Source organism: Ascaphus truei, chromosome 4, assembly GCF_040206685.1.
Source record: "Ascaphus truei isolate aAscTru1 chromosome 4, aAscTru1.hap1, whole genome shotgun sequence".
Taxonomy (NCBI): Eukaryota; Metazoa; Chordata; class Amphibia; order Anura; family Ascaphidae; genus Ascaphus; species Ascaphus truei.
In genome coordinates this window covers 402,772,438-402,797,818 of record NC_134486.1, presented here as the reverse complement: position 1 = coordinate 402,797,818, position 25,381 = coordinate 402,772,438, and the positions used below count along the sequence as shown (strand labels likewise).

General features: G+C 41.9%; 1 protein-coding gene across 3 annotated transcripts in view; it reads right to left on the bottom strand.

Annotated features, from left to right (window-relative positions):
• Positions 1-21,501, bottom strand: part of EXTL3 (exostosin like glycosyltransferase 3) — a 67,704-nt gene extending 46,203 nt beyond the window's left edge. For 2 of the 3 annotated variants that reach the window (XR_012801232.1, XM_075598667.1), the window contains exons 1-2: positions 21,341-21,493; positions 10,212-12,813 (exon numbers count right to left, since the gene is read on the bottom strand). Coding sequence is in view for 2 of the 3 variants with exons in the window: in XM_075598667.1 (XP_075454782.1) it covers positions 10,212-12,359 (2,148 nt within the window). In the remaining variant the exon portion in view is untranslated. Of the gene's footprint in view, positions 1-10,211; positions 12,814-21,340 lie in introns of all 3 variants that reach the window. The other variant, XM_075598668.1, reaches the window with a different exon arrangement.
• Positions 21,502-25,381: the final 3,880 nt, after the last annotated feature.

The window sequence follows — 25,381 nt, the reverse complement described above, 5'->3', positions numbered from 1 at the left end:
TTCCATCGCTTTTGCATATTTCCTCACCATAATCATGTTTTGATCCTAATACAAGCTGGGAAAATGAAGTACTCAGACAATAAGAATGACACTATCGGAGGCATTTTGAGCAGATTGAAATAAGAAGCCTGTCGGTCATAACTGCTCACTTTCGATTTTCTGAGAGTCTGACCTATAATGAAAGAACTGTACATTTTGTGGCATAAAAGCAAATCTCAGTTTGTTAAACGCCGTTTGAGAGATGCATTACATTCACAAACGGGACTAAAGAAGTGATAACATTTACAGTGCAGTTGAATTTATATTGTGACATACCAATTCCATGGGAAACAAACATGTGGATTTCTTTTGCATCATGCGGGCCAGCTACATGACGCGGGCTTCTAAAGACCAGGCAGTACCAGCGCTACATATACTGGAAAGTATGCTGGGAACCAGGAGACCCCTGGAGTTAACACTGTTGGCTTCCGGAGACCCTGTGCTTCCGGTTCTGGTAACAAATAAAAGGAAGGGAGGGGGGGGAGGGGGATGGGGGGACAGGGGTGCAAGAATCTGCTCCTTCAATTGTGAAATCCTCCAGTTCTAGTCGGGAAATATTGATTTGATAAAACCTGGTTTGTAACAGTACAATAACTGCAACTTTGAAACTATTTTTGCATTATTTCTATTTTTGTGCTAGTTACACACGAGCCCCTTACTAGCTTTTAGCAAAGTCAGAACTGCTTTTGTCTCATGTTTACATGTACTAATTGCAGCTATCCTAAATAAAAGAATACATATTGAAATGCTGCCCGACTGCCGTGTCCTCAGAACGGACGGCTGCTTAGCACAGGTAATTCCGGAGCACACAAAGTACAGGCTATTTTTGATATAATCCTAAGGGATGCAGGACCAAATACTAGAGGTAAATATTAAAGAGCCTCTTGAAAATAGTGAGCACAATGTTACTGATAACAAAATGAATGATGTTGCAGAGTAATTAAGCATCTACACGAAAATGATCATTTTTGGGCAGAAATTGCGAAATAAAGTTAAAACAAATAAGATATTCGGGAAACATGGTCTATTTGTTTATGTAATTGATGTCACTGTACTACACTACAGAATATGTTGGAGCTTTACAAATAAACGATAATAATAACTACAATTCCCGAAGACAACAAAATAGGAATTCGCAACGCCATCCTTGGTGGCTTAATATGTAAGCAATGAAATGAACAGGAAGCAATGTAATTAACTTCACTGGTGTTAATTGGAGGAGGGGGCGGAGGAGGGGGCGGAGTGAGGTCTCGAGCGGAAAAAAAAGGGGGGGAGGGGGTGGAGTACAAAAAAATAGTGGGATTGTTGAAGTGTAAGGCTGAGATTATAGTCAGGGGCGCGCACTAGGGGCGGCCTCAGGCATTCTGCCTGATCATGTCGCGTGAGCGCCACCACGCGGACTATAATCTCAGCCTAAGAAGCAGGGGCACTATAAAAAGACACTGGTCCCCACAATGCCATTTTATAATAAGGTGTGCAAAAAAAAGGAAGTTTAGTCAACTGCAGAAAGACCTATTTAACACCTCATTTGTGTTTAATGGAGAGGGTGCCAAGAGGGATACCCAGACAAGAAAGCCATACCCTTTTCACAGACCTCTCTAATTTAATGGTTTTCAAACCTCCTCTGAGAGACCAGTCTACAGCAGGTGAAAACATCCAATCTGCATGTGGATAGTATGTTGTTGGTATGTCCGGCTCAGGATCTAGAGGAGAGGTTGGAGAGCCACTGGAAAACATATATATATTATAATATATTAGTAAAGGAGTCAGGGCACACAACATCAGTAATAATCCAAAAGATTAGAGGGCGTGCTACTGCTAACATACTAAATTGCACCATGTAGAAAAGGATATATATATATATATATATATATATATACATACACACATACACACATACACACCAAATACCGTAGTACAATAAATGTGTCTCTACTAAGCTCAATGTGTCGGTTTCCCAATGGAGCCTTTTTCAAGAGCTCCACTGGGAACCCGAAACGTTGAGCTAGTAAAGACGCCTTTATTGTACCATTTGGTGTGCGTGCTTTTTGACACACTGACACACACTGCCCTGGTGCACATGTAAAAAGTCAGCATTCAGCAGTAAAGGACGACAGGCACTCACGGGTCTATATGTGAGACAATCCAGTTTGTAATTATCATAACTTTTTAGCACATTTTAAGATAATTGAACACTCTTTAAATAGGCCTGCGGATGTACTGCAATCTCGCCAATCTGTAATAATCTAAAGTATGCAGGGAAGCAACAAAACACCCACACTGCCTCCAGTTTCACAACTGCAGGTACTGCTTGTATTCAATTCCAAACTGATCGCGGTATCCAAGAGTATTATCAGTAGGAAAGCTAAACATTGTTTAGATCAGGGGTGGTAAACTCCAGTCCTCAAGGGGCACGAACAGGTCAGGTTTTCAGGATACCCCTGCTTCAGCAAGGATGGCTCAGTCTTTGACTAAGCCACCTGTGCTGAAGCTGGGATATCTTGAAAACCTGACCTGTTGGTGGCCCTTGAGGACTGGAGTTGGCCACCCCTGGTTTGGATCCTTTCTTCAGGAATCAACTAAGAGAATACTGCCATTGTATCTGCAAGTACTAGACATACTTTCATAAATTCCAAGAGTACAGGCAATCACACCCTTTTTTTGCAGTTGTAGTTGCCAACGAATCCACAATACAGATGAAAGGCACCAGATAAGCCATTTGCCAGCCCACCTGGTTGAAAATGTACAGTTCTGACTAATGGGAACACAGACAAAGAAAGATAAGGGAGAAAAAAAAGCGACTCAGAAAAGAGTTCTGAAATTTGCACACACGCACAGGTCTTTGTTACTTAAAATAAAATACATTGGTATCCCGGTTTTATAATTTCTTGGAATGTATCTACACCAAGAAAGCTACACGGAGATATACAGATGTAGACAATATGGTTCTCTCTCTCTCCCTGTATTATATGCACAAGGAATTATCCACGCATTACACTTTTAGAGCAGTTTCCTTCAACATATTGAGCCTTGCAGAAATTTGGTATTAATTAAATGCAAACACACACACACACACACACACACACACACACACACACACACGTTGATCAATCAAAAAGGAAATTAAAGTCACGCAGTATTTGATGTGGTTTTTAAACTGTGCAGTGAGATAAGGCTAGTCTGCTATAATTATTGCATATGCAGTATATTAGTATTGCAGAGTAGTATTTAAACCAAAATATGAAAACTCCTTTTATATTCATTCTTGAAACAAGCACATTGCTTGCATCAATGTATTGGTGCATTTTAAATATTTTCTTATTCGTCTATTTTGTTTCAAAGGAAACAAACGTTTATCAAATAAAAAAAACGGACATTTTTTTTGTAACAGAAGGCCTCTGTGGTACATTCAAGTTGCAATACAATGACAACAACTCAATATTTAAACAAAGAAATACGAATTGGTTGTGTAACATTCGGTAACACTTGGAACATTTGTTTAAAGCAACAGTCCCGTCTGTTTTTTTAAATCTTTTTATACAGGATAGGAACCTCTGGAACTGATCAGCTTTATTTTCAGGATTAAGGACCCCTCAGCTGCCGAGACACTTTTGTGGTCACAGTATTCTCTCTCACTGGAGAGAGAAAAAAATTGCTGCAAAAATTAACAGATCCTGTGGGCTAATGGGAAGCCTTATCCATTGCGGATTCCTATTGGATGGTCATTTAAATCCCGAGCAAGAACACCGTAACTTCATAATTGGGGGCCCCTGGAGGCGAAAATAACCCGGTTCAGTTCAGTTCCAGAAGCCACCCCGACTCCCATTCTGTAAAAAATAAAATATCTGTATCAAAGGGATTGGCACATCAAAAATATATATATTTTAGTCAGCTCAACGTTTCGGAGACCCTCTGGAGTCTCTTGATAAAGGCTTCAGAGGGTAGCCAAAACATGGGGCCAATAAGACATTTTCTTGCATATTTTTGGTGTGCCTATCCCTTTGTTATTTTTGTACTGTACCTTACAGTATATGTACTCTGATAGCAGCACCCTCTCCAGTAGTCTGATCAATACCAAGTGTGTGCCCCCATACCTAGATAGATAGATAGATATATATATATATATCTATCAGACACACAATTCTTTAAGTGTTAAGGATATGTTTAATAGATTTTAAATTTAGGGCCAAGCAACATTAGGGTTAATAAGAAGGCAAACACCAGAGAATGTGCTATGTATCGCATGCTCTATCTGGGGACAGAATGATGGAGCATTTGCTTGTTTCAAGAGGTACAAGTCCTACTTATTAGGTCCAAACAGATTCTCTTTATAACCAGTCTATGTATTATTCATTATGATCACATATATTTGAGTTCAGAGTATTCTTTAGAATATTTTGTGGGATTTGTAATGACGGCTGCTGCGGTTTACTACTTTCTGTACAATTTGCATCAAACTATTATAAGCCAGTAAAAATACCTTCTTACGATTTGAATCCACAACAGAAAAGATATAGATGTGTGAAGTAGAAGCCAATAGATATGTACTTATACAGTATTTACAAATCACAATTTACTGCAAAGAATACACTATCACCCCTGTTCTACTCCATAGCATTGGAACATGTCCTCACCACTAGTGTTAATACTTCAAATAATCTTTCCTGTGCCCTATCAGACATGGTCCTTAAAATGACCAAAGTGACATGTGTGACGGTGAGGGGGTAACCAGGCTCACAATAAAAGGTTAAACCGTTTGGTTACCTCTGATCCATGTATTGGGGTTCGGGAGTGTCAGCTCTTGAGCCCAGTGATTGTCCATGCTTGTTGTAAAATTATGCGACAATCAAGAATGTGTGTGTTTTTACCTTTTCAGGAGAGCCAGCAAGCAGAGATTGCTAGGCTATGAGTTTCAAGGGGGGTTTTACGGAGAAAGCGTTGTCAGAATGTGCGTAGCTACTCGTGGTCCAGAGTTGCTGGATACCCCAAAAATGTACCCGGGAATCAGGCTGGATTCCCGGACACATATCGGCCCATTGCTCAGGCAAAGTCTCCCCTTGAAAACGCTTGCGCGACTCACCGCTAGGATTCCCTGCTTCAACACAGACCAGAAATGTGAATGGGGCATAGGGATGCGAGGTGTCCCTGAACTTGTCAAGGGGTCTCTACATTAAGGGGGGTGCCCAGGTCACCCAGAACCTGTATAGGGCTTCTGGGGTACTCCAGCCATACATAAGGTTGTGAGGGATTTTATAAGTCCAAGTCCATGTTATAGTGTGTGGGGAATATGGCTAGTAAGAAATAAAGTGCAGCTTTTTATTCTATTCCCCATACCAGAAATACGTTGAAAAATATCCAAAGTGTATATATTTATTAAACAGTGTGTTTTAAAACATTTATGCTTGTGCCCAGTAATATGAGCTGGGACTTTCAGATCCAATGTTCTGGGTGAGTCACTGGGCTACCAGCTTGGTGCCACTGTGTCTACCCAGACATCAGACATGAAAGCCACAGAGGATGCCAGGACTACCATTTGCCCCACCAGACTGTGTGGAGCCTAAACCAGCGGGCGGCTTCTGAATACCAAGTTGCAGAGGGGGCAATTTTGCGCATTCCCTTGGTTGATTTAGAAAAATCGCTTGCCCGTCTTCAGAAGACTGGCATCGCTGATTGGTTGGTGAGAAAGTTCCCACGCTAGGATTGGCTGTAGCATTTCATGAATGAACTCTGAAATATTATAAGAATCCCTCAGCCAATCCGGACATTAGATTCTTAGTGCCAGAATAGCAGCGGCAAATTTGAAATTACCAAAAGATGCTCTGACAGAAATAGCAAAGACACCGGCTTCAGAAATCCAGAAGTCCAGCTTTTTGCAGCTAACTTCTGAGAATTGAACGTAGCGGTAACGGCTAGGATTGCAAGCCGAATTTATTTCCAGGACGTTTGGATTAACTTCCGGTCAAGTGATTTCAGCACGGAGGAAAGAGAGCGGTGGCGTCAGGAACTTCTTGCTGATTTGAGATCCAGGACATTTCGGGCTAAGTCCCGGTCAACTAAAGACTCTTGTTTTGTGCTATATTAAACTAGGAAAGTCTAGTTTTTTGCCCCAGGTCTCAAGTAAGTGTGCTCTTATGTAGTTTGTGTTCCACAGTGTGTATGCCTTTTCATGCAAATACATTTCCAATTTATTTCACTTATCTTGTTTTGCTCAGTGAATGATCCCGGTAAAAAGGTGTAAATGCTTGGTCTCCCGTGACATGATTTCAGGCCATCAGATGGACCTTGCATTCCTGAAACTAGCAGAGACCTACATATATACAAGTACTGTAGCAATGATCGGTAGCCAAAAAGTGGCACTGTTGCTTACAAATTAATAGTACTTATAAAGGAGCTGTTCAAACTCAGGTGGGCAAGTACGTGGGTACGTACCACACCCAAGTTGGAACTGTACATTTTAAAGTACCATTCATTTTTCTCTCACTTTTTTTTTTGTAGGGTGGGAACAAAAACTGCAGTATTTTCAGCTCTGGGGACTTCCAAGTTCCTGGGAAAAAATACTGGTTAAATTACTGGGTTTAAATCTCCCTCAGGAGAAAATCTGCCACATTTCGGGACAATAGGAAGCTGCAACATTATCGGTTGTGGCTTCTTATTGGACGGCCATCTAAATCCTTTTTAAAAATAAAACAAAAGTAATACCAGCAACTTCACCACAAGCTCGGGAACAGGAGCTTCCCCCCAGAACTGTAATGTGTGCGGTTCAACTCTATGGGAGAGACAGAATCCCTAATGATGCACTCCCCTCCACTGAATGAAAATAAATACATGTTATTATATTCAAAGAAAACATATACTAAAGTTAAAACCTCAAAACTAGCGCTTGTGTGCACGCCATAAACTTTTAAATGAGTCGTCTTCACCACAAGGTGTATTCCCCTGGTTGATTAAACCAGAGATAGATATTGTCCCCCGGGACAATCACGGCATGCATATAGTACTCTAAATCATATACAGAACCACTTTGATCTAAAAGCTAAGGGTATAACTGTCTTCCTTTTTTACCCAAGTAGCAGTACCTGCATCTATTAGAACTGCTTTAATTGTTGGTAGGGAATAGGTTATCGTTTATTTTATATGGTATAAAAAAAAAGCAACAAAAAAAACCCCCCACTGTAGGAGGAGTCTACTATAAAGTAAGTCCATCCAAATGATCATGTGCTAAAGCTTGCATGTAAACTGTAATACAATTATTTTTAACTTTAAAATCAAGTCTCGATGTCATTCCATATAATGAGGCTTTTTTCATATCCGCTCTACTGATACCGGATCGCCGCTTGTCCTCGCGGTAAAATCGATTGCACCGGAAGTGACGAGACGCGTCACCGGAAGCACAGCAGACCAGGAGGCACTAACAGCAGGCGGATCTGTGAGGATACCAGATTTCCCAGCATATGCAGTTTTGTACTATGGTATTTTTTTCTTCTACATTGAGGAACATCACACCCAGACCTTGGACCATCTCCGAAACCAGGAAGTGAAGCTTAATGATCCAGAGCCACATTTATTGTGAGACATGCTGGTTTTACATTAAGAAAATGTGAGTCCCCATTCTATTGAATTCCTAATTGAAGCATATTGCGCGCTATGTAGTGTTTATTTGCTTAATTTTCATATGGTGATACCTGCGCTCCCCAAACCTTCCAGTACATCCATATAATAAAGCAATGGCAGGCAACCAAATTCAATTACAATGCCACAGGTGCAGCCCTCGCATACCCCATAAGATATGCAGTTGATGTTGTCTACTTAGATTTTGCAAAGGCTTTTTATACGGTTCCACACAAGAGGTTAGTGTACAAAATAAAACAAATTGGACTCAGTAATAATATATGCACCTGGATTGAAAACTGGTTAAAGGACAGAGAACAGAGGGTTGTCATTAATGGAACTTTTTCAGGTTGGGCTAAAGTCGTGAGTGGAGTACCTCAAGGATCGGTTGGGACCCCTGCTTTTTAACTTTTTTATTAATGACCTTGAGGTTGGGATAGAGAGCAAAGTCTCCATCTTTGCTGATGATACTAAATTCTGTAAGGTAATAGAATGAGAGCAGGATGTAATTTCTCTTCAGAAGGACTTGGAGAGACTGGAAACGTGGGCAGGTAAATGGCAAATGAGGTTTAATACAGATAAATGTAAGGTTATGCATTTGGGATGCAAGAATAAAAAGGCGACTTAAAATTAAATGGAGATATATTGGGGGAATCCTTGATGGAGAAGGATTTAGGAGTGCTTGTAGACTGCAGGCTTAGCAATAGTGCCCAATGTCATGCAGTAGCTGCAAAGGCAAACAAGATCTTATCTTGCATCAAACGGACAATGGATGGAAAGGAAGTAAACATAATTATGCCCCTTTACAAAGCATTAGTAAGACCACACCTTGAATATGGAGTACAATTTTGGGCACCAATCCTAAGAAAATACATTATGGAACTAGAGAGAGTGCAGAGAAGAGCCACCAAATTAATAAAGGGGATGAACATTCTAACTTATGAGGAGAGGCTAGCTAAATTAGATTTATTTACATTAGAAAAAAGGCGTCTAAGAGGGGATATGATAACTATATACAAATATAGTCGGGGACAATACAAGGAGCTTTCAAAAGAACTATTCATCCCACGGGCAGTACTAAGGACTCGGGGCCATCCCTTAAGGTTGGAGGAAAGGAAATTTCACTAGCAACAAAGGAAAGGGTTCTTTACAGTAAGGGCAGTTAAAATGTGGAATTCATTACCCATGGAGACTGTGATGGCAGATACAACAGATTTGTTCAAAAAAAGGTTGGACATCTTTTTAGATGGGAAAGCTATACAGGGATATACCAAATAAGTATACATGGGAAGGATGTTGATCCAGGGATTAATCCGATTGCCAATTCTTGGAGTCAGGAAGGAATTAATTTTTCCCCTTAATGGGGTTTTTCGTTTGCCTTCCTCTGGATCAATAAGGAAGTATAGATATAGGATAAAGTATCTGTTGTCTAAATTTTGCATAGGTTGAACTTGATGGACCTATGTCTTTTTTCAACCTCATCTACTATGTAACTATGATTCCATGCACAATAATTCCCTATTTACATTTAAAACGTTAAGGTATAGAAACCTGTATCTAAACATACCAAGACTTACTACAAGTCAAAATACTTTTTTTTAAAGTTTCCGAAGTCCGCTGGTTGCCCTTTTGCAGCTCATGTGTAGCCGTTGGGTTGTAACGGACCAGTCAGGCTCATCAAGCATCAACTCCATAAATCTCTCTGTGCCCTGCAGCACGCGCTTTGTAGTCTCAGACATACGTATTTCATTAAATAACTCCACTGAGCAATGAATTGGGAGTCTAAGGACCATATTCAATAAGCTGTGGATCATTCTCCGTGTTGGAGAAGTGATCAGCTGCATTAAAAAAAAGAATGGGACTTCTGAATATTACAGAATATTAAATAAAGGGCCTACGGTGCATACGACAGCAACGATGTTCAACCAGAACAACTGCAAGACTGAAGATTCACAATCTATACTAAACTACAAAATTATTATTCATACTACACATTACATTGGAATAAAAATAAAAAATCTGTTTATTGCAGTTTTTTTCATTTGTTGCGCTTACAGTATTCAGTCTTAGTTTTAACAAGCAGTTTGAGAAATGCTAGTGTGCGTCAGGAACTCATGTTAACTTTATCTACCAGGTGCAATGTGCGATTTGAGAACTTAAAATATATAATTCATAAAAATAAATGATCTACAAAGCAAAACATTAAATCTATATGGTTCTTGACATGTCTTCAAGGCACAGCGTATACATATTCTGCAATTAATATTGATTCAAGATAAATTGTACAGATCTCTACCTCCTCAAGCGAAAAAATAAATATATTGCTATGCAGATGTAACGGTTTAAATACTGTACCTTTGCTGATCTAAAAAAAACATTAATTTTCAGCTGTTAACTAGGAGTGTTCATAAAGAGTTAATTAAATAAAATCTAAATCTGTATATTCACAAAGCACTGCGAACAAATATAAAATGTTGTGGGGAAAAAAATATATATATATTACAACACAAAGCAGATATATTTTTATTTAATAGAAATTGTAATAAGTTGTCCATAAAACTTACCACTATAGGCACACCAATATCAGGCCATAGCAGGTCTTCAGATGGCAGCTTTGGAGAATTCCACACTACCACAACTTTATTTAAGTAGGGGAGTCCATTTAACCGCTCCAACGAGTTCATCAACACTTCCTCACGCTCATAGGTTAACATAACTACTGTGAACTGTTCTCTAGGCACATTTCCACCAAGGGCAGCTTGAAACTCTTTTCCCGAGCCACCAGCTCCACCACCAATTGGCCGAAATCCAGTTCCAGAACCCAGAAACTTAGCTTCAGAGGGTAAGAGAGGGTCAAATGGAGTATGAGGAAAAAGGTGAAAAGGACCTGGAGCTGTATTCCAGTTTCGGTAGATATCCATTGCAGTTAGTGTGAAGTTACGGAGATATTTAGGAGATGCATATGGTGGTTCTGTTTCAACTGGACCCAAATCTAAGTCTCCATTGTCTGCCATATTTGGGTCTGTACCTGCAGCTTTACCAGACCGATGAGGAATCTCCACTGCTGGTTCTTCTTTAATGGGAGCAGCAGGAATTTGGATTCGAGTCCTTACAGCTGCCAAGACAGTATTAAACACTGTATCAGATGTGGAAAAGTAGGTCTCCCACAAAAAACGTCCTTGTCTCCGCATAGAGAGAAGGTCATTATCAAAAATGCTTCTCAAGAGAAAATGCACTTCTGTGATACGTGGTTTTGGTATAATTAACACTGCCTCGTTCCACCGAATCAGGTCGTGATAGGGTAGCTGGACTTGCTCACCAAGAATGACTGGAATGGCCCCAACCTCAAGCGCCTCAAAAAGTCTCATGGCACTGCCTGCAGATATTACAAGGTGAGAATCTCCTGGCGTAATGATCAGTGCAAAAGTGGATTGCTTCAGTAGCTCTAATCTGTCTTCCCTTTCCCCACAAAGAGCCCACTCAGTGGGCAGACTTGCCTTTGGCTGGTTTTTACAAGTAAATTCAACCATGACAAAATCCAACTTACTGTCCTGGACAGCCTTAAGAGTGGTAATGATGCGGTCATCATAGTCAGCTGGTGCATTGCCTTCCATTTCCTCCTCAAATGAACGTGCCTCCTGCAAACTCGAACGAAGAGATTCAATTTTCTCTCCCTGGAAGCTGAACAGGAACTTCCGTTTAACTGGCACCTGGGGTGGTATTTCCAGAAAGTTAGGTTCAGACATTGCATGGACCAACGGCGATACCACAATATCAAAACCAGGTCGATACTGTAAGTCATAAAATGTGGACTGAGCAATCATGGCACGTCCCGTGCTGATGTTATAAAGAAAGTTCTGAGTTTCAGATTTTCTGGACAAATTAATAATAAGATGGTTGTGTCCATCAGTCCTCCAATATGGCAAAGAGTGCAACTGTTGCTCCAGTTCAGTAGGTTTTGGCATCATTGGCTCCTGCATTTCTCCCATTAAAACTACATATATACAAGCAATATTTGCATTTTCAGTCACATACACATTAGTTCTGACACTTGCCTCCAATGATTGCTTGATTAAAGGATCTATGAAGTTACCAAAAGGGTATTTATCACTGTCGTAGACAAACACCGGAAAACCAGATGTGAGTGGGCAACGTGAATAGTCAAAACAATTCTGTAGCCTGCAGTTCCTTTTGGACTTTGGCAAGGGTATGTTAGCATCATCTTTCTCTGGCAACAGCCGTATTGGCAATGAGAGCTTTGGCTGGTTTTGTGCCATCAGTTCTTTATATGAATGCTCCGTCTGACTGATGACATTCTTAAGCTGAAGAAGATCCTGCTTAGCATTTTCTATGCTTTTTTTACAAGTTTCAATTTTTAAGTTTAATTTAGCAATCTCACTATTGAGATCCTGACGCTTGGCCTCCAACTGGAGGAGCTCTTCGCTTACAGACTCCCGGATCCGGCACAGGTACTGTACATGCTTCACTTCACAGAGTTCATTCCCTGTTCGTGGGCCAAATATTCTCTTGCCTGCATCATCTGCATCGTCAATGGTGGTGAGGTAATAGTGAGCAATCAGGGGGAAAAAAACTAAGATGATGAACAATGTGAAGCTGAGCCAAGAGAGTCTGATTCGACTGGACCAACGTAACATCCAAGGCTGACCTCCGTTCCCCAATCCCCCATTTCGCAGCATGGTATACCCACTCATGAGTCTAAGAGTGATCCCAACCAATCACGTTGGATCAGTAGCCATGCCCAAAAGATTTTGGATTAGCAAATTTTGAAAAGTAATTACTTTGGTTGGGTTATTTGCGACCAATAAAATGGAAATTTCATTTTCTTTCACATAGAATAAACACTAATGAAAAGCTGGTTTTAAAACAACAAATATTATGAAAGACATCCAGGGCCTGCTCAAGTGTATTTTATCCAAGATTTGATGACAGTGTTAAGTTGTTGTTATGGTGATTCAAACTAACAGGTGGCGGAGTGAAACCCAGCTGGAATAAGAAGACATTTTCTGCTGCTCTTGACATTATAAAGTGTGTGTTAAATAACTGTGTAATCAATATCCATGGTACAAAGTAAAAATGAGGGGAAAGGTAAACGTCCACTTATGGTCGCTAATACTGGACTCTTCTTCAACCAGCAGCTTTCCAGACCTAAGAAAGAAAAGATTAATAAAGTTAAAATGTTAAATGATCTGCACAGTTTTAAGAAGATTATTGGCATTAAAAACAAGGAAAAGTACATATCGCACACAACTCATTAATCCCAAGCAGCAAGAACATTTCAAGGGAAGGTTGAGCGACAGTAAGATAGTGATAGAACGCATAAACATGTAAGCACTTCAACAGCTTATGTTTATTTTCAGAATGTAGTGCTAAAAACACATAGACTTTCCAATATTAATGGTTATGTAACACAAAATGCTTTATTTTGAGAGCAAGCTAGATCCTGTAATTAGTAGAGGAAAAATATTGCTGGTACATACTTAAATCCCCAAACCTTTTCAGAAATGTTTCTCCAAATTAGAAAACTACGAAAGGATCTAACAAATTAAGTCTGTAACCATCCTAATAAAAAATGAGGCACCATTTGTAAAGAAAATGAATGTTTTTGGAGTCAGTAGAGCTGCCCCTTTAACTGATTCGTTTAGTGGGACTCAACACTACCTAAATCAAATAAAGACTTTTTGTATTAACTTATTACCAGCCCTATGAAACCGACACTAAAAATGTCAGTGTTAACCAAACTCACAAACAAGTACAAAAATATGTATGTTAAATAATGGTTGACGTATACAGGCAGTCCTCGGTTATCCAACGGAATAAGGTCAGTGATAAAGTGGCTATCTAATCCCCGTTGACGGTGTGGCTGTGGGTATGCCTATGCACATATTCATGAATGTGCTCCACCATCAGGGATAGTAGTGCCACTTACTGGACTCAGTGAATGGGGAAGCAAGCCAAGCTCTGCCCTCACCGTATGCTCCCGAGTGAACTACCAAACTCCAGCCCAGTCTGGAAGGGGGTGCACGCGTGCGGTCTGGCAGCTACTCGCTCTGCGAGGTAGGAGGCTGCCACGTCAATACTGACCGCGTGCGTGCACGTGACGGGTGCCGACGCGCGCGCGTTTCGCAGATGAAACGCTTTCTCAAGGCTTAGGTATGCGTATCACTGACCTTTTTCCATGTTAGCTAGACTTTTACTATCTAGGTTACATTAGCCTTTCATGGGCAGTGTTCAGTGAAGTGTACCTATACCTAGGGGTGTGCATGATTATTGCAATTACCGACAATTGTGGAAGTACAGTACCTGACGGTTGAGCACATTTACTAATATGTGCATAGGCATACCCAATTGCCACACCGCTACCAGGTATCTGTTATCTGCTCCACGCCTCAATTGCACTTAACCCATAGTTGCCTTGGGTCATACCTGTCACTCCAGACAGGTTTGCACCGCTCCCTCACCCTTGCTCGCACCAAAGTAACTATACCTAGGGAATACTGCATATCAGCTCCCTCTTGAACATTTGATCTAATTCACCTCATCTGTTCATACTCTTATATAACCCGGAGTGTCATATACGCTCATCTTAGGGTTAATATATATGTGTGTCTTTTGCTGTATTTTAACACTCATTATTTTAATCAGTTTAACATTAAAGATTATATTTTAATATTGTCACATTACATTATTTTGAGGGTACTGAGTGCTACTATTGGGTTCTTGTCTCTTTGCTGTTTACCTTATCTACCTTATTTACTTATCTTGTCCATGTGTCTCCAAGGGTCAAATGACGCCGCGGGTCACGTGACGTCACGACACCACAGCGTCATTTGATGCTCCACTGAAGGTAAGGGGGGGGGGGGGGCGAACGTGAGAGGAGCAGGCGCAGCGCAGAAAGTTTGGGCATCCCGGCGTAGAAAAATGGCGCCATAGAATTGCAGCGTGACGCATTGGATATGCCGTCCGTCGTAAAGTGAAACGACGAATAGCGAGGACCGCCTGTAACGCCTATCTTTCTTGATACATCAATTATCTTATTTCAGGCTCATGTATCTACAATTCACAAACACGTTGTGGATTGCTCAACACATAAGCAAGTAACTTTAAGCATGGAAGTGATAAGAATCCATTGATGGGGTACCCTTTATGTATCAGAATAACGAGGCAATCTCACATATAATCAAATCAACTGGTAGTATCCCATTTGGCATTATAGTATGGTAAAAACACAATAAAGTGTCCAGACACATATATAATAATATAGTGTGACGAAATGATGAATGAGATATATTTCAAGGACTCACGTATAGTGCAGCATCCTTGGGTGGTAATCCACGTCCTCAGGTACAGGTGTGCTTCCGTCTTTAATCAGGTACAAAAACAGGAACAAAAAGACACAGCACTATTCCAAATAGGACAGATCAAAAAAAAGGAGAGCGTTCCCAAAGTGAAAAAAGGCTAATTTATTAGATTCATGGAGAAGAAAAACAGCATACACAGGCAGGAGGCCCACACCTACGCATTTAAAGCGTTAGCTCTTTAACAAGGTGGATCACCTTTTTTCACTTTGGGAACGCTCTCCTTTATTGATCTAATCTATTGGGAAGTAGTGCTGTGTCTTTATGTTCCTGTTCATGTATCTAGTGTCTATTTATATTTAATTACTCTGTATCTCTTCCTTTATGTTTTGTTTTTACTCCATACATCCCCATGTTTTTCACCACAAGCTTCCTGAAAGACTTAGGCCACCACCACGCCAGCACCAGACAAAGAATGGTTTGAAAGTGAAGTCAAGATACGCCTGAGCTTCTCTAAAACATAAATCAGTCTCAGTGAGCTAGCCCAAACCATACACACATATAAGCATTGATATCCTGATGACAAAATAGTCATATTCTGCTTTAAAAAGAGAGTAAAAAAATGATAACCATGGCAGATATTTCAGAGCAGTTCCCTGGTAGGTGGCGTGCCTTACAACCTATGATAAAAAAACAAAAAGGAATTTAGGTCATTACCTATTCTAGTGATATTTAAAGTAGAAGTGATCTTCAAAACACAACTCGTGTGGTTCGGAAGAAAAAGAGAACCCTTCTAAAAAACGAGAATAAAAACGAGTTTCAAATAAAAATAAATAAAAAGGAAACAAAACAAGAGTGAAAAGTGAATAGAATTTAGATGACCGTAAAATAAGAAGCGATTGTGCGCTGGCAAGTGATTTCTAAACGATGGGTATAAATATTAAGGGATCATACTACTGTTTGTTGGGACAAATAAGATTATTACGATTGAGGGAAAACTTGTGGCGGCAGCAGCAGGTAAGAAAAATAATTTTAATTTCTTTTTCAGTAAAATACATTTTATGAAGTTCCATACTAAAATGTCCTGAGATGATTAAGTAAGACAACAATTTTCTTCAAGAACACAGCATTACATGTATGTACATGGAAACATTCCCTAAAACGCTCATGTACAGTAAAAAAAAATCTCAACATCAATTGTGAACAGGAACAGGGAATGACATTTCCTCTATTGCAGTTGTATAAACAATACGAGCAGAAATAAACATACATTTATTACCAGTATTTACTGCAGATGTAAATGTTTCTTTTTACCATTGCCAGCCTAATTTAAGATAAGCAAATTCTGAAAAGTAATTACTGTAGCTTGGTAGTAAAGAACCAATAAATTAAAACAATTCAAAATTAACCATTCGTGTATAAATACCAGTGCTAAATACAGTATGTACAAATACTATCCTTAACCATGGAGTCACAAAATATATTATACAGCAGACCCTCTATTGATACTACACGATACATTCACATTACAGCCCTTCCTTACATACAGTACAGCAAGTGGAAAAGTTTCTCCCTTCCTAAAACATAACCACTGGTTCACAAGCTATTTTTAAAAGCATCAGAAAAAAAAAACTATTTAGGCACTTAAACCTAATCTGGAACTGTTTTGCAGTACACGTTACAGCCCCAGTAATGCTGGGTCTCAATAGACCAACATGCCACAAAGCGGTTGTTGCTGTGGAAATCCATGTTTGCACAGCACCCTTTATGAAGGTCTATGCTACAATGAATCCCAGCAACATCATCTTCACCAATATTAACAAAACATTAGCAAGTTACAAAATTAACTGTGCACTGAAGTGGAAAATTGGGATCAACTTCTGTTGTAGACATTAAAACCTAAACCAGTGCCATCAAATAATAAACATTTTATATTTTGGGTGAATATGAATATAGTACAAAATTATTATATTGCTTCAATAAGATGCAGAAGTATGATTTTTATGTGACTAGGCATTAGGTTAAAACCATATCACATATTACTGCCATGCCGTGTCAAACAACCAACAATTCACAGTAAACTCAGAGTCAAAAAAAAAAAAAATACTGTTTAAACAAATATCATTGTTAATGGATTAGCACATAACATGAATTGTACGGTCATTAACAATAGGAATAAAACATTGGAACTCCTGGATAAGTGAATAAGGCTGGGGCCATGGTGCCGCAGACAGTGTGGAGGCGTCCGCACGCTCCGCGGTCAGACTGCCTTAAGGCAGTGATCGCGTCCACTTTGATTTCTTGGCGCGACAGGCCGGTCACGTGAGCGGTTAGCCCAATGTGGGAGAACCAGCTCCGTGACGCCCCTCGGCACGCCCCCCACTGGCCACAAAACGCACACGCTTCACGCGGGTGACGTCACGGCTGCGCACGCCTCTGCACGGGCAAAGGCACCATGGCCACAGCCCAAGACAGAACTCCTATACACATACTCGCCTCAGCCATTGCTTTGCAATACAAAGGAGGCAACAATTATTGGATTCATTTAGTCAAAACCTCTTCACACTTCAGGCCTATTTCTCCCTACATTTTTGCAAGACAAACAATGTCAGCTATCATTAGACAGACAATCACGGATAAATTTCATCCCTTCACAACAAGAAACCATCTCCACACACACGATTTTATAAATGTTGATGCTTAACAAAACCCCAACCATAAAAACAAACATTAAATTGCATCCGGTATACAATTATCTTAAGAATAGCTTTGCGAACAAATAACATTATTTAAAATGAAAATGAGTGTTCCTTGACAGATCACCTATAGGATAACTATGTTTAGATATGATTTATTTTTGTAAAAACACCTGTCTAGATTACACAACCACTTTAAAAACCTTGTCCATTTCCATATCACTAGATTCGAAATCAATGTAGGACAGGGCTCTTCAACTCCTTTCCCAAAGGGGCTGGATAAAAAAAAAAAATGGAGCAGAAAGGCCACAAGTGCTGTATGCAATTTTGATACATTTAAAAAGGATTGAAAATTGATTATACTTTAACATTTTGCATTTATAACTTCTCCACTGTAAGTATTTATATTATCGTAGCTTAAAAATGAATGTGAAATATAGTATTTAGCTGCCTAGCTGCAAAGAAAATAAGCAGGAGCACAGTCCGAGGCCCTTCCCAGGATGCATCTGGCGCACAGGCTGCAAATTGAGATCTGCTGTAGATTCAATAAAAATAGATTTGTTAACTTACTTTATTACCCTTTACATGCATCCAACTTTAGTCATGCTACAAAAAGGGGCCTAATCATCAAACTGATCATTTCATTTCTGGGCAAAAACGACTGTTTTCGTATGGACTGGCATTGTGTCGTAGTCATTAAGCGTGCATTGCATTTCCAGTCCATGTGACACCATTTGGTTACATATTCATGGCCTATTGATTAATCTGCAGGTAGGCGAAATGGTGCGCTTGTTGGGGAGAGAAATGAAGGAGGGTGCCCATTGACAGACATCTAGGCAGAAAAATATACCTCTAATCCATGCAAGGAAACAGAACACACCTGGGAAATATGTACATCTATATGTAACATTTATTAAAATGATGTATTTGCATATCTCCCAGCTATTTTCATCTCCCCACATAGCGTATCGGTTAATCTATTTGGAGGTAAATAAGTCAATGGGCTCTGTCTCCAAGAATTCTCTATTGACCTATTATTACAATGGTCGCTTTAATAGAAATACCATTTTATTAAATCTGAACATTTGTCAGCTGCTACATACGTAAAAGCAAGATTAAGGGCATTAACTCCTGTGTCTATAGCTACACCTTGGAAAATGGAAAGAAAGGCACACACCGGAGAGAAAGTTACATAGTTACACAGTACAGTAGATGAGATTGAAAAAAGACATGCCTCCATCAAGTTCAAAGTTAAACAAAAAGAGATACACAAAGGAGAAATGGTAGAGGCACTATGCAGAAAGAGAGAGCCACAGAGCATGAGATAAAGACCACACAAACATAGGAGAGGAAAAAATAAAGGGAAGAGAGCATTAAACAAACGCAGAAGAGCACTGTAATTGTACTGCTCCCTGAGGAGTGACCAGGACATCCGCTGTGCACAGCTCCAGGGAAATGCAATGATATATTGTGTTGTGCCTTGTTATATTGTTTTATGTTGCCGTGACATCAGTTTTGCAGCATTGTATTACATCCTGTGTTCTACTATGTTGTTGTGTAGTGGTTTATTTTGTCAGGGCCTGTAGTGTTAGACTCTGTTGTGTTATACGGCCATGGTGTGTAGTGTTATATCATACTCAGCCAGGGTATATTGGTTCATGGTATGTATGTCTATTGCAGGGGTAGCCAACACCAGTCCACAAGAGCTACCAACAGGTCAAGTTTTCAGGATATCACTGCTTCAGCACAGGTGGCTCAATCAGTGGCCCAGCCAGAGCCACTTGTGCTGAAGCAGGCTCAACTTAGCCACCTGTGCTGAAGCAGAAATAGCCTGAAAATCTGACCTGTTGGTAGCTCGAGGACCGGAGTTGGCTACCCCTTGTCTAGTGTGTTATTTTGGACGATAGTATGCAGTTTTATATCACATTCCGCTGCATACTGAGAGACATGGTGTCACTTTCCATCATATTTAGCAGCGTGATATAGGGTGTTCTGCTGTCATAATGATGTTATAATCATTAGCTTTGTTATATGGTTGTAACTTCTGCGGTTAAATTTAGTCACGTTCTGTCAGGTTATTGAAACAGGAAGCAGACAGGTAAATGCAAGACAGGCCAGGAAGTTTATTGCATCTTACAGGCTCAGGTTTCAGCATTTTGGTAAAGACTTCTTTGTCAGGAAAAACCTCAAAAGGCAGAGATTTTACAGACGAAACAGCAAAACATGACATGTTCGTGTAAGGTGGAAAAAAAACTCCCTGGAGTATCTTGTGACTTACGGTACCTGTTTCTCTGTGTGAGTATGGGCAATGATGTATGTATGTATGTATGTATAAATGTGGCTTGTTTAGAAAATTTGACCACAGAGCATCAGGACCCGTTTTCTTTTAAGGCTTGATTCCTAAAAGGAGTTCATGATTAAACTACACGAGTACCCATCGGGGCACCACCCCAGTTTAATAAATAACCGTTACGTTTCCCTTCTTTTACTAATGTGCCACAGCACTCCATACCATTGGACTTGCACCAAGTAGTGATGTGCACATTTCTCCAACTAAAATAGGTTGAACGTTGTGCTGTAACATGCACAGGTTTAATCGGTTCCCACTGTCATGCTTTGTTAGTGATGTTAATGTCAAGGATTGGAATTCTGCGTTATATCATTTTAACTCCCCCTATGTTAAACAGAGTCAGGTTGCGCAGCATAATATATTGCGCTATATTGAATTATTGTTATGTTGGGTCCTCTTGCGCTGTTATTCAGTAAACCTTGTGTACAGTATCATACGGCGTTTCCCCAAATCGTGTTTTAACTTCAGTTATGTTACATGCCACCATGCATGTGTATGTTGTCTTGTTAAACTCTGTGTTAGATTGTGTTCCGTTGTCACGCTGTGAAATAATGTGTGTGTGATATATATATGTGTGTGTATATATATATATATATATATATATATATATATATATATATATATATATACACACACACACACACACACACTGTGCTGTTGAATTACATTGTGTTTTTTTCCTTCAGCCATACCACAACGTAGCTAGTGTTGTTCTGCTGTATGAAGTCATCACATATTAACACGGCTACCTTCAAGCTGTGATGTTGTGCTGTTACACTGGAGTGTCACGCCGAGTCATGGGCAGTGCTGTATTATTATATTTCTATGCTGTGCTGTTACAGTGTGTGCCTGTTTGAGCAGAGTTATCACTTGAGCTGTGGTGTTATATACCCCCTTATATCGCCCTGGTGTATGCTCTATACGGTGAGATTGTCACCAAGGCACAAGCGGAGACAATACTGTGTGCACCGAAGGGAAAGTCCCACTGAGATCCGCAGGGTGTATGTGTGGGGTACACACAGGGCGCAGCCAGGCTGCCCCACTTCTCAGGGTGTATGTGTGGGGTACACACAGGGCGCAGCCAGGCTGCCCCACTTCTCAGGGTGTATGTGTGGGGTACACACAGGGCGCAGTCAGGCTGCCCCACTTGTCCCTCCGTGCATTTGCCGCCATGTGTTTAATAGCGCTGCTGTGTTATCTGGGATAGAGGGCAGCCTGCGCTATACCGCGCATCACACAGATTCCTCCCTGGGGGTTGCGCCTCCGCTGTTATCCCCCCCCCCCCCCACTCCCCAGCCCATTACCGCCCCGTCCTAACCCCCGCCTCTTACCGATACCTCAGCCTCCTTCTTCTCCTCCTCCTCTGCCGGCGCTGCCGCTTCCTCTGCCCTCCCTCCCGCTGCTAGTGCCTGTGCGCGAGACCGCGCCGCCAAGCCTCGCGAGACGGGTATGTGCCGCCTCCTCCTCCTCGGTTGATCGACACTGCACGGGCCGATGTAGTCGCGCGAGATTGGTCGCGAGCCGCCAACCGCCGTCACCATGGGGATGGTGAAAAAGTTCTATCAGTGCAGGCAATGGGAAGAGTAGTGTGTGTGTGTGTGTGTGTGTGTGTGTGTGTGTGTGTGTGTGTGTGTGTGTGTGTGTGTGTGTGTGTGTGTGTGTGTGTGTGTGTGTGTGTGTGTGTGTGTGTGTGTGTGTGTGTGTGTGTGTGTGTGTGTGTGTGTGTGTGTGTGTGTGTGTGTGTGATGCAGTTATAATAAATCAGACACAATCAAATAAAAATAATCCAATAAGAAATGTGCTGCATTTTGCTAACAAATGTCCCTGAATATATTTATTTCACATGCTGCCCATAATAAGCCAGACCCATATGGTATGTGAATATTAAAGCTGCAGTCCAAGTTGCGCTATAAATCTGCCCTCCTCCTGGCAGTAATCCCTAGTAAGGGTAGGTGTGCCAGGAGTAATCATGGGTTTTCCCCTCACCTTGCAGCTCAGTGAGTCAGAGAAGGTAGTGCAATCAGGCCTGCTGTCCAATCAGGGACAGGGGTCTGGTTCTTACTGGAACTGACTTAGGCTGCGGTCCCAGTGACTGCCACATGCGCTGTGCGCACAAGGACCGGCCCCCCAGTCACTCAGGGCCGAGAACATGCGTCGGCGCACATTCAGCAGCCGCGCTGTACTGCAAGATACCACACACACAAACAAATTGTGTGTGGAACTTGTGACGGAGCCGTGGCCACGCCCCCGCTGGCGGTTCAGCCAATGAGGGTGAACCAGCCACGTGAGGTCCTGGCCATGTCTCGCAAACTTCCCAACCACGCCCACTCCCGTCGCAACTTCTCCCTCCCAGGACCGTGGGTGCGGGTGCAGCTCTGTGCACGCGCCGCCCCCTCCCCCCCCCCCCCCCCGCCTGGCGCGCGTGCACTGAGACCGCAGCCTTAAGGAGCTGCACTTCCTATATTTAGCAGTTGTGGCCTCTACCGTGATAGAGGTGTAGTCTATCCAACCTAGTGTAGCAGGGCTCTGCTTACTGGGGGCCTTCCCTGCGGGGACAGGTGGAAGACTATTCCCCTTACCCTACCAGGGGGCAAGGGAAGAGCAAGGGCTGGTGGCCGGGAGTGTAGGTCCAGGGACATCCTAAAAGGTGAAGACCTGATTGATAAGAATTGATTTGGTGTAAGCTGTACACTGTTCTTGATTTAGAGAGAAAGAGCCAGAATAAAGATCATCTGTTCCACATACTTCTTGCCTGAGACTGAAATCTATCAGGGAGAAGAAGAGGTAGTTCTCCTGCAGAGATTTCTCCCCACATCTCTGGGGGCTGCAAGAAATGGAGGCGCTGTCACCGTGAGTACGATTCGGGCAAGACCCCAGAAGCCTATCCTGACCTTCCCCATAACACCAGGCGGGAGACCCAGGGCCCCCTGTTACCATCAGGTATGCACCACACTACCATGAGTAACTTGAGCAGGTTTCTCGGGATAGACCTTATGTGAGATTGGGTGGGGGAAACTGGGTTACATTTGGAGATGCTGCGGAGATGAAAACAGGACAGGCTTTCAGCGAAGCAGAACAGAAAGTTTGGATGTATGCTTTAAGAGCAAGTGCTGAGGAAGGAGGGAGTCTAGGTGTAGTCAGGAGGCACATTAACCTCGCAAAGCATGACCTAAGAGGTGAATAGAGCTGGCAACAGGGCTATAGCTGTTCTAGTCCCCTGAGGCGGGTAGTCGTATGACTGCCAGGGCTTGCTGGCAGTTGGAGCTGGGACACAGATAGGGGAGGTTGTATAGGTGCAGGGGTCTGTGACCCTCTGCACTAGGACAGAGACCCCCCTAGGCCCCAGCTAGGCCCCATTCATTTATATATTTTGTGGCTGCTACAGGGACAGGCCCTTAGATAGGGACCCTGCCCCTTTAGTATTGATTAGGTTGAGGGACACAGCTGCGACGTTGAGGAGCCTAAGAGAGGTCTGGGACCAGACCTATTTGGAAGGACAAAGAGACTGTCTTCAAGGGATCACCCCAAAAAGGACAGCAACCCACGCGGAGACCAAGACGTCCCGGAGGATATTGCCGGATCAGCGGATCCCTTGCTAGTTCATCTGCGTGCCCGGGTGCTAGAGCACCCGGCAGGTACCTTTATTAAAGTGCACCAACCAAAGTACACACACTTAGTGGCAGCACTGACCACAGGACAAGGGTGGGGGTTATATTGTAGAACTCAAGTGTAGAGTGCCCAACGGCCTCACACTGAACAGTGGACACGGTGTAGGGTACACAGTGGAGGGTTATGGCCTTGCCGGGTGCGTGGGTAGTTGTATCCATAGTACATATCAATATAGAGTTTTAAGATCGTTAAGTTGGCCAGTAAAGGTTACTACTATATCATACGTTGTGTTGGTTTGTATTGAATTGTGTCCTGTGAGGGGCTCCTCCCACTCCGTTGGGATCCCTCTCAGCTGGAGGCGCTGCGCCGGTATTTGTAAGTATATCACCCCAGGCTCTCAGTGGCAAAGGTTTCGGCTCCTGCGAGTCAACAGGTATAGAACAGCATCAGTAGCTTCTGTGTTCAGGGGAAAACAGGGCTACATGTATGTAACCCTCCTTACCTGGCTCTAAAGGAGGTCACATCAGATTGACTATACACATAGATAAGAACCAGCACTAATGCTATCCTAGCCCCTGTTACTAGTTTTAAATACCTGTGTAGACGGACGTTCACGGAGGTACACAATTGGAGGCTTTTATAAGGTGAAATTATAATAAGGCTTTATTGTGCCTTTTCCTTTTCATCAGGAAATCATCCAAACACAGGGGGGGGAACAAAGCTTCTATTCACTTGGGAGTATCTGTAGTGAAAATACCATATAATTAATTCACAACTCCCTAAGTCAAGCATGTCTCGCAGCCCCAAAACATATAGCATGAAATAAGCAGATATAAGCAGTCTCTTAATAATGAAAGTCTTATCTGTTAGCTGCTGTAGAGTAAGCTTCTCTGCTCTCCTGGAACCGCACCCGTGCGTGCACAGAAAATCAGCATCCAGGTTTAGAAGTCTTATTTGGTGTCTTGCAATCAGCTATGCTGGGCAGAGCTCAAGACCGGTCAGCTCCAGAGATCTGTGTTCTCTTGGTCAGTCTCTCCTGGGAGACTCAAGAACACTGCTCTGTCTCCAAAATTCAGCTCTCAGTCAGAGCTAAGGAGTCACTTCCTGTCTCAACAGACAGGCTTTTGTAAGCAACCAAATCAGGCAGGTAGTGTTTATTAATTGACTACCAGCAGTTAACCACCACACTGCTAGATTAAAGGCACATTACCTGAACACGGATAACTCCCCTGTTACAGTGTCCCACTTAACATCAGGAAACCATCCAAACAGGGGGTAAACAAAGCTTCTATTCACTTGGGAGTATTTCTAGTGAAATACTATGCAGTTCACAACTCCCTTAGATAAGCATGTCTCCCAGCCCCAAACATATAGCATGAAATGAACAGATATAAAAAGTCTTGTAAATAAAAGTCTTATCTGTTCCTTGTGGTTTGGAGGGAAAATCTTCTCTGTCCCTGGTTGCTACCTTTTCTTCAGGGTTTGTCAGCATTCAGGTTTAGAAGTTTCCGCTGTGTCTTGAAAGCAGCTCTGCTGTTTCTTCTGGAAGGGGCTCAAGACAAGTGTCTCCAAGTTCAGCTCAGGTGTGAGCTAAGGAGTCTCTCTTCCTGTCTCAAAAGACAGGCTTTTCTAAGCCATCTAATCAGGCAGGTGGTGTTTGTTAATTGACTACCAGCAGTTAACCACCACACTGCTGGATTAGAGGCACATTACCTGAACACGGATAACTCCCCTGTTACATACCTCCCCTGTTTGTGGGAAGC